Here is a 10,133-nt window from a genome sequence, read left to right as displayed (position 1 = left end):
TAATATATATTTGTCGTTTAGTACGCGTTCGTGACGTATATTTGCGATTATAGGGCTTAGGACCAGTTCTGGCCTTAAATCGCGAAGACTCGTAAAGCGTATTGTTCTGCGTAATAAACGCAAGAATCCGTAATCTTAGAAAGGCTTAGGACCAGTTCTGGCCTTTAGATCCTTAGATTTATGGAAGAGTTCTATTTAAGGTTTAGGACTAGTTCTAACCTTAAAAGACAGCTTCCTTTAGCACGAGTAGTACTGGTACAGTGGCTTATCTCTTCTTAGTGGAATACCTAGCTGCTCTATAGTATAACAGTGAAGTTAACTACTAATTAGTGTTGGTTATATAAGGGGATATTACGTAGCTACGGTTCGTAGATAGTATGATAATTGTTCTTCTTAATTGTTTCTTAAAGAAAGGGGTGAGGAACTTAAGGTTCCTCACCACGCTAGTGCCGCGGCGGCACGTGACGGCAACTTGCCGTACGTAACGGCAACTTACCATACGTGGTGGCAATATGCCTTATATAGTGACCACTTGCCTTTATTCCCAACAGCTATAGTTATAATTAACTACCCTAAAGGGAAGAGATAGATATAGCTCTTAGAAGCAGCCTTTATACTAGGCTTCTATACTAACTTAGTATGTTTTAATAAACTTAATAATAAGGGGGCCTACTAGAACAATAAAGAGAACCCTTTCTTCTATAGCTATAACGAGACATATNCCTACTATAGCCGCCACTATAGTTAGAACACGATTAAATATAATAAGCTAAAAAAAGACTTACCAGAGGCTTTATTTGCGACTTAATTAAAGCCAATAAAGCATTTATTAAAGCCTCTACTAAATTAGGCAGAAGGCTATATATAGTACTAGCGATTAGGCCATATAGGAAAAAAAGCGATTAAGTAACTACCTTAGTTAGTAACGGGCGCGATTTTAAAAGGCCTAATAATAGTAGAATATAAATTATATAGAGTAAGTAAAGCTTATAAGGTAATATTTAGAAGACCTTTAACTTGGTTAACGGTTTCTTTCTATAGAATTTACCTTAATTTAATACCCAGAATAGTCGTATTTAATAGTAATAAGTACGCGGTATACTTCCTTAATAACGTAACGCGAATAAATAAGGTAGAGATAATGGCTAAAAAGTCGTCCCTTACCTAAATTATTATTAATTATTATAATATTATTAAATAATAATACGGCTTTAAGGTAGCCATTATTTATATAGATAAAGAGACGTCTCTTATAGGCGAATTTAAGGAATAGGTAACTAAATAAAAAATTACTCTTAAAAAATAGTACCTAATACTTAATTATAGAACGGTCCAGCGGAATAATCTAGGGGGGTAATTATATAAAAGGCTTAGTATATAAGAATTAAAGCCCATTTATCAGAGGAGCTATATCCTAAAGTCTATAAAACAGCTACCTATTTACTTAATTAAACGCCTAGCAGAGGACTTAGGTAGTAGATACCTTTTAAAAAAATCTAGTTAGCTATAGGTATATTACCACTAAAACTAAATATAGGCCACCTACGAGTCTATAGCTATAGGGCCTACCCTTTTAAGTATAATATTCTACGCCTAAACAAGTTTGCGCTAAGGGCCTATATAGGATATTTAGTAGGATATAATTCGGCAAATATATTCCAAATCTATATTTCTAGCTAAAAGAAAGTTATTAGAATAAGAGACATAAAGTTTAATAAGCAGTTACTCTATAATAACTTACAGCCAAATCTTATAAATATACTCCGAGTTAAAACTAACTAAATATTGGAAATAATTAATATCCGTTAAATATAGGATCTCTAAGATAAATTGGAATCGTTATCTAATAAAAGCAATAAGACTTAAAATAAGATTCGAGTTAACACCAAAGAAAGACAATAGATGGATTCTAGTGGAAATTAGGAAGAGCCTAATATTAAAAATAGCAAGTAATAAGATTTAAGCTCTAAAGATAACTTAGCTTTAGGGCTTCCTACCCTAAATAAAATACTAGAACCTAACTTACCGGAGCCTTTACTACTATCCTTAAATACCTCAGCAAAGAAGCCGTACTATATTATAGTTCCAACTAATAAAGCTAAGCTAAAGAAGAAGATTAATGGTAATATAAGAGAGTAAAATATAGTTGAGGGAAAGAGACTTAAAGGACGATTAAAGATCTATATAGGCTTTCTTGCTAACATTACCAACTAGAGCCTTCTAGCTTAAAGATTAGCCTTTAATATAGGGCTTACATTTTATAAAAAGCTATACCGCGATTAGCTCCTACCGCCGCCTAGAAATTAGAAGGAGCTTTAAGGACATTAATATAAGGAAGAGTTCGCGGCTACTGCTTAGAAAAAGTACATAGACCTTTAAAATTAAGGAACGTTTTAAGTTGTTAATAAGACAATCCATATTAAAACTGTACCTATTATTTAGGTATTTACCTATAAAACTAATATTAATATATAAGGTAATCTATAAGAGTTAGTTTATAAGGATACCTATATTGCAAATTTAGCAGGAAGATCGTTTAGAGCTTTAATAGCAATAGTTGTAGTATTTAACCTAGACTGCTAGCAAGGTAACGCTATTAATGCATTTATAAATAGCGTAATTGATAAGGTTATATACATTAAATGTCTAGATAGATTTTTAATTAAAGGTAAGTGCCTACTACTTTAGAGAGCGCTCCACGGATTAAGGCGATTACCTCTGCTATAGCACGGTAACTTAATAATAATACTAAAAAAGGAAGGCTTAAAGCTAGTAGCGGAGGAGCCTTACCTATATTAAAACGATTAGCTAATAGTCTTCTTCTATATTAATAATATTACAGCTGCCTATAGAAAGAAAGACCTACTTATACTCTAAACCTTTAAGGAGCACCTTATAAGAAAGTACAAGATAAAGGACCTAGGTAACCTTACTTAGTTCTTAAGAATTTAAATTATCTATAACAAAAAGAATAGGAAGCCCTAGCTTAGCTAGGACTCCTATATTAATAAAATTATAATAAGCTTTAAAGTTAAAGACTATCGCAAGATATATATATTAATGGGCATTAAGGAACTTAAGCCTAATCTAGAGTAAGCCTTTAAGTAGGACACCTATACCTATTAAAGGAAAGTCGGATCTATACTCTATATAGCTAATATTATTTATTTAAATATAGTAAGAATAGCAAGCAAGCTATTAAAATTCTTATAAAATCTGTTACTAATTTACGACGTAGCTACTATAAGGGTAATTACCTACCTTAATTAAACTAAAACTCTTACAATTGTCACGGGACTCACACGTTCTCACGTCTCTACGCGTTTTGACATTCTTAACCCGTGCTCACGTTCGCCCCAAGACACCTACGCACGTTCCTCTACAACCCCTATTTATACCCATACCTAACCTATTCTATTTCTGCATCTAAATGTCTTTATATTAACCACGCATAGTTACGCGTACGTAGCCTTCTTTAATTACTACCCCGTTTAGTACATTGTATTCTAGCTTATGCCCACTTCCGTAATAACAATTAAGTACTTAAAGGAGAATATAATAAACTAGATCTTTATAAGGGCAAGTAATATATTTATCGGTATCACCCAAGTGTACTTGATTGGCCTATTAACTGATGAATTGATTCTTGTCTAATAGGTACAGAAAGCAGAGGATCGTAAGGATCGCAGTGCCTAAGTAGGGGGCTGATTAGTCACCATAAGGATGACTAATCAAAGACACGTAACCACATAACCTCTGTCCATATATTCCGACACTGGCAGTTCTTTCTTTATGCTTGTAGTGCTGCAGGAAGGCAGCAAGGCAGCAAGGTAGCAAGGTGTCGGTTTAGCTGGAGGTAGAAGCAGTAAAGGTCTGTTCGGGTGGTAGTACGGTATCAGCGGCGGTAGTGATAGTGGTCAAGCATAGAGCTTGTCTATCAGTCGGTCGGTTGATCGTAGGCGTATAGGCACGATCATTCGGTCGGTAGATCGCAGGCGTATCGGCGCGATTAGTATCGTAATAGCAGGCATAGCGGCGCTATCAGTTTGTCGATGGTATGTGGCAGTACGGTGCTAGCGTCAGGTGGATTGCAGGCGTAATGGCACAATCGTTTAGTCGGTAGACCTCTATCCTAACGAAGCTTGATCCTTTGGACGACGACATCCCCAAACGTGCTTATAGAGGGTAGTATTCGAGGATAGGGAGCGCGCTGGCGTTATAGGCGCGCTGTTGGACGTGGTATTCGACGTGGCAGATCTGCAAGGAAGCAGACGGTGTCGGGGTTATAGGGGGTGCTGCTAATGCTGCTGGGTTGTGGGATGCTGCTGGCGCTGCTAGATGATGGTTTGCTGCTGACGCTGCTGGATAATAGTTTGCTGCTGACGCTGCTGGGTTGCTGTAACGCTGGTGTACTGCACGAGGCTGTTGGGTATTGGTTTGTATGCTATGACGCGTACTGGGTAATGGTTTGCTGCTGAGTTGCGTAGCTGCGCTGGGGTACTGCGTAAAGCAGTTGGGTAGTTGGATGTTGGGTGCTGTAAAAGCTGGTGTGCTGTGTACGGCTAGAGCGCTGCCGTAGTACTGCTGGGGTAGCTGCTGAGGTAGCTGCTGAGGTACTGCCCGAGGGCTGTTGGACGTTTGGTGCTGTTGAGCTGGGGGTACGGCACTCAGTGAAGAGGTCGTACTAGGGGTTGATTTGCGTGCTGTAGAATGTCTTGTGCGTTGCGTATTTGATAAATATTCTAAGCTGGCTGGGGTTGGATGCTGCCGGAGCTGCTGGGTGCTGGTTTTGCTGCTAGGTACTGGATTGCTGCTTGCGATCGAACAAAGCTGCTGGGGCGGCAGTGAACCTTATTGCTCTATAGCCAACCGGTGAGGTTAACTATTGATTAATGTCAGTATCACCTAAGTGCACTTAATTGGCCTATTAACTAATAAATTAATTTTTGTCTAATAGGTACAGAAAGCAGAGGATTATAAGGATCGCAGTGCCTAAGTAGGGGGCTGATTAGTCACTATAAGGATGACTAATTAAAGACACGTAACCACATAACCTCTGTCTATATATTCCGACAATATTTTTTAGAGATAATCTAGTTAGTAAAAAGAGTATAGAAGGCTATCTGTTTACCTTGTTTAGAGGATTAATTAACTAGCAATTAACTAAGCAAAGATTAGTAATAAAGTTAAGCACTAAAGTAGAGCTTCTAGCCCTGTTACATACGGCTACCAAGTTAATTTAGTGGCAGCGATTCTTTAAAGAAGTCGGATTTAATACTAATAAGAAGTAAGTAATCTATTATAATAATATATAGATAATTCAACTACTTACTAAAAGCGACGTTAAGCTTAATACTAAGCTCTAATACGTTAATATTTATTACTACTAGCTCCGCTAGAAAGTTTATAAAGAAAAGATTAATATTAAATAGGTTCCTACTGAGGATATAATAGCAGACGGCTTAATAAAGGCTCTGCCTTATTAAAAGCATAAGGCGTTTATTTAGTAATTAAACCTTATTAATATAAAGGATCTAATTAATTTAATTTAAATAATATTTGGATAGAGTAAGTATATAGAGGATTTTCCTTAACTTAACACCAAATTAGTATTATAACTTTTTAGAATTTCTATAGCAGCCTAGAGGGCCCTATGTAGCTAGGGGGGTATATTAACCTAAATTGGAGTTTTTTACTACTATTATAATACTATCTAACGACCTAGATTATCTATACGAACTATATCTTAGTTATCTCTTAACTTATAACTAAATGTTTTATTAAATATCTCATTACCTATTTTCTATTACCTATTTTAACTTAGTTATTTAGGCCTACCTAATATATATAAAGAGCTTCTAGAGCCCTTATTAATAGACAGAGTTCTTATTCCTAATCGTCCGTTTAATAGTTATACAGCTAGGCTCTTATAAGTCAGTATATATTATTAAAAGGATTTACGCTAATAGCTCTTTACTACCTACCTTCTTAATTTAAAAGGCGCAAGCCTACCTAGAAGAATAGTATTAAATTAGTAAGTAAAATAAGGGCCTTTGTAAATATATATATACTACCTCCTTTAGTAGGCAGTGTGGTCAGTAATAAATCTTATCGCGATAAGATCAATCGATAATCATTTATCGCTTATCACTCGCTTATTTCAATAATTTTGATAATATCTTGGCACACCCCACTATAGAGAAAAATATTAAATCTCTTGGTTTCTTTGTATATTATATACAATTATGGCTTCAGAAGCTAATTCCTCTCTTCTTACTAATACTCTTGACTTAATTAAGGACTTTAGCACACAACGAGAGAGGAATACAAGGTCCGCAGTTTATGAATACTCCTATAAACCGAACGCCAATGAGCTAGAGCGCGATAGAAATGGCCGGAAGCTTATCTACTGCTCTAAATGCTCGTACGGCGGATTATTAACTACTAATCTCCGGAATTACCTAAAGTTGAGGCATTAAATTATTATGGAAGTAAGCGATAGTAGTACCAAAGTCGCAGCATACGAGAAATTAAAGTAACTCTACGACGAAGCTTCTGCCCAGAGTAATATAACTAAGTTTAATTCCTATGTACTAAAGAAGATTCTTAATAAGGACGTTATTAAGTAGGCTCTTCTTAACTTAATTATTATACATAATCTTCCTTTCCGGGCGGTTAAGTGGCTAGAACTCTATGTACTCTATCAGGCCCTAAATCCGGAATCAAGAAGCTATATCCTAGCATCTTATGCAACTGTTGCTAAAATAATCAATAATTTATTCTAATTATAAATGGATATCGTACGGAAAAAGCTCCAGTCTGCGTTAACAAACATTTATCTTACTGTTAATATCTGGACCTTACTAAATAACTACCTTCTTCTTGCGATCTATGCTTACTTTATTAATAACTAAAAGGAGTAAATAAAGGCTCTTCTTGCTTTTTGCACAGTAGCTAGTCATAGTAGGGCAGACTAATAGGATGCTCTACTTCTAGTTCTAAAGAACTTTAGAATTATACGAAAGCTTAGAGCTATTATTGCCGATAACTCCGGTATAAATAACACTCTCTACCGTACAATTAGTCAGTGTCTCCTTAAAGATAAATATATTAAATGGGATCCCACGCAATAGCGGATCCGTTGCCAAGGCTATATTATTAATCTTACTGTCCAAGCATTCTTATTTAAAGATGTTATTGACGTTAAGCAGATTAAGTCATACGAAAAGGATAAGAAGAGCGGGGAGGAACTTAGTGAAAAGGAAAAGAAGGATAAGCAAGACGTATTTTAGCGTATGGGTATACTTGGCAAGCTTTATAATATTATCATCCACATACGCTCCTTAGCTGCACGTACGAAACTGTTCGTAAGCTATACGGGGAGAAGGATTCTACTTAATAACCGTACGCAATAAAACAGCTGGTTTTATATGCTTATTATAGCGCTTTAGTATAGGAGTGCGGTTAACAAGTATATGGAGGAAAACTTATTAACGCTCCTAAAGGACAGTCTTACTCCACAAGACTAGTAACTACTTCGCATAATATTAGAGTTCCTTACACCCTTTAAGAAAGCAACTTAGAAATTATAAGGTAATAATGCAACGCTTAACCAAGTGCTTCCTATAATAGATATTCTTATTAAGCATATAGACAGGGCTCTTGTACATCTATCCGCATTTCTTACTTGCAAAAACTAACGCTATAATAGAAACTACATCGTGCTAATAAGGCCTTTGTTTCTAGAATCAATTATTACTAGGTAAAGTTTAATAAGTACTACACAGAAACTAATAGGTCGCCTCTTTATACAACTGCTCTTATTCTTTACCCTAAGCGTCGTACGAATTATATTAAGAGATATTGGCTAGAGAAGTGGCAGAAGGACGCCTTGTTAAGGGTTAAGAACCTTTAGGAGAAGTACCGAGATAAGCATGCAGTTTCTGTATTATACGAGAAGGAGCCTAAATCTAAGACACAGGAAGAACAGCTTAACTTATTTAATCGTATCAAGCGGGATATCGATAATAAGTATACCCGTCCAGCAAGCCAGGACAAGTACGAGGATTACTGTTCTGGAGAGCCGTATAACCCTAAGGTTTCTGCAATTCAGTGGTAGGCGCAGGAGCAGCAACAAAAGCGTTGGCCACGGCTTTTAGCATTTGCATTCGAAGTTCTATCAATTCCTACAATAAGCGATGACCCTAAGAGAGTTTTTTCTGGTAGGCGTTGTATAATATCATGGGAAAGAATAAAGCTTAGAGTAGAGACGGTTGAAAAAACAGAGTGCTTAAAGAGTTGGTATCGAAGTGGGGTCTTAAAGGGGGGAAGTGGCTAGTGTTAACACCTACACGAACCGTGCACTACCTATACACGGACCTACTACCAATTAATAATTATCAATTATCAATCCTAACGGAATAACACTAGATTAGGCCAGTGTATTGCCTAGATAACGTAATATAGATTTTATTATAATTATTTCAATCAATAATGATCAATTATGATAATTTTATCATTTATTATTGCTTTATTATTGACCACACTGCTAGTAGGTAAACGGATAACTCCTTAGGTCTATATTATATTAAATATTATAATAAATATATAAGACACCTTATAAAAGATTCTAACGGTAAAATATAGTAATATTGCCTACTTTTAATAGATAATTATTCGAGCCACTTTACCTGGCAATTTGTTAAGTATGTGCTTGCGTATAAGATTATCCTAGTAACCCTACTACCTTATTTGACTTATAAGCTTCAACCACTAAATGTAAGTTGTTTTGGGCCACTTTCTCACTACTATAGGAAATAAGAAGATGGCCTCTGTCGATATGGCCACTTAAGCGTCAATAAGGAATATTTTTTAAAGCTCTACCTAAAGGCGCGCATACAGGCATTTACCTACGATACGATCTGCAGCGCCTGGAAAGCTATAGGCCTTCTACCTTATAATCCTACTGCTGTCTTAAAGACTTTTACCTATATAGAGCCAGTGTGGCTAACAGTTAGCGTCTAGCGAGCTTCGCTGACTGACTGTACTAATTAAATCGCTCGCTGTCTACTTGCTGGGTATATCTATACGCTAACTATACCGCTGTTAGCGCGCTTTCTAAATTAAGTAATTTATATAGATTTAATAGAGTCATAGAGCCAAATCTTAGATTTTTAACAGCACCTCTATATGTACAAATATTGACGTTACCCGATCTTAAATCTACTCTAATTAACCTTATATAGTGTTCGGACATTGTTAGATTTAGTCGCCACGCCACGCAGGCTTTAAAGAAGTTAGTAGTGACGTTAATAGTAAGAATTTGGGTTAGGTAGTTAAGTGGGCTCTATAAGCTTTATTTTAAAGTTAGATTCTGTTAGGTAGAGAGCTTTAGTAAACATACCTCTCTTATTTAGTGTTTCTACTACTATATCTGGCCTATAGCTAGTAAGATTAGTATTTAAATTTATTAACCAGGGCGTAATTAGGGCTCCGTTAGAGTTAATACAGTTAATTAAGCTGCTTAGTAGAGGGCCTTTAGGTAGCCACTATTTCTAATATTAGTCTGCTTTAACTGTATCGGCTAAAAGCCTATTGCGCTTATTAATAACGATCTTCTTAGCTTAACTAAAAGCTCGCTTATATATAGAGCTTATTGCTAGTATAGAGAATAGATCTAAAGCGATCTTGGCGAGAGTTAGATAAAGGATTTAACTAGTGGTAAGCTACTAGTTAAGAAGATCTGGAATGACGTTGCTTACTTTACTACTATTTTTATTACGGATCTTAACTAGCTTAAGGCCTACCTTATAGTAGTAATTAAGTTTAGCAGTAAACTTAATTTACTTTTATAAGCGTAAAGTGTGTTGCATTTTCCGTAGTAATAAAAAGGTTGATATTAGTAGGCGAACGCGTTTATAGACGCGACAGGGAATTTAGAGAAAACTATACTATTTTATATAAATATCCCAGGGGTTTCCCGCCCGGATTTTAGCCGAAGATCTTAGATCCTTAATCTTTACTAAAAGCTTTAAAATACTACTAAATTAATCCTTTCTTACCACCTATGCAGCGAGCTGTTAGCTCGCTGCAGTCTTACTACTAATTAACTATTATTATCTTAGGTGCCTTAG

At 35.9% G+C, this 10,133-nt stretch overlaps 1 protein-coding gene across 1 annotated transcript; it reads left to right on the top strand.

Annotated features, from left to right (window-relative positions):
• Positions 1–8,649: 8,649 nt before the first annotated feature.
• K441DRAFT_568364 (uncharacterized protein) lies at positions 8,650–8,820 on the top strand (the record flags this gene model as incomplete). The annotated part of the gene is made up of 1 exon (XM_067643826.1): positions 8,650–8,820. A coding segment is annotated over one exon (171 nt), but the record flags the coding sequence as incomplete, so codon positions are not given.
• Positions 8,821–10,133: the final 1,313 nt, after the last annotated feature.

This window comes from Cenococcum geophilum (assembly GCF_001692895.1).
Source record: "Cenococcum geophilum 1.58 unplaced genomic scaffold K441scaffold_29, whole genome shotgun sequence".
NCBI classification, from domain to species: domain Eukaryota; kingdom Fungi; phylum Ascomycota; class Dothideomycetes; order Gloniales; family Gloniaceae; genus Cenococcum; species Cenococcum geophilum.
Note: the sequence above shows the minus strand (reverse complement) of the source record. Positions and strands in the feature narration are given on the sequence as shown.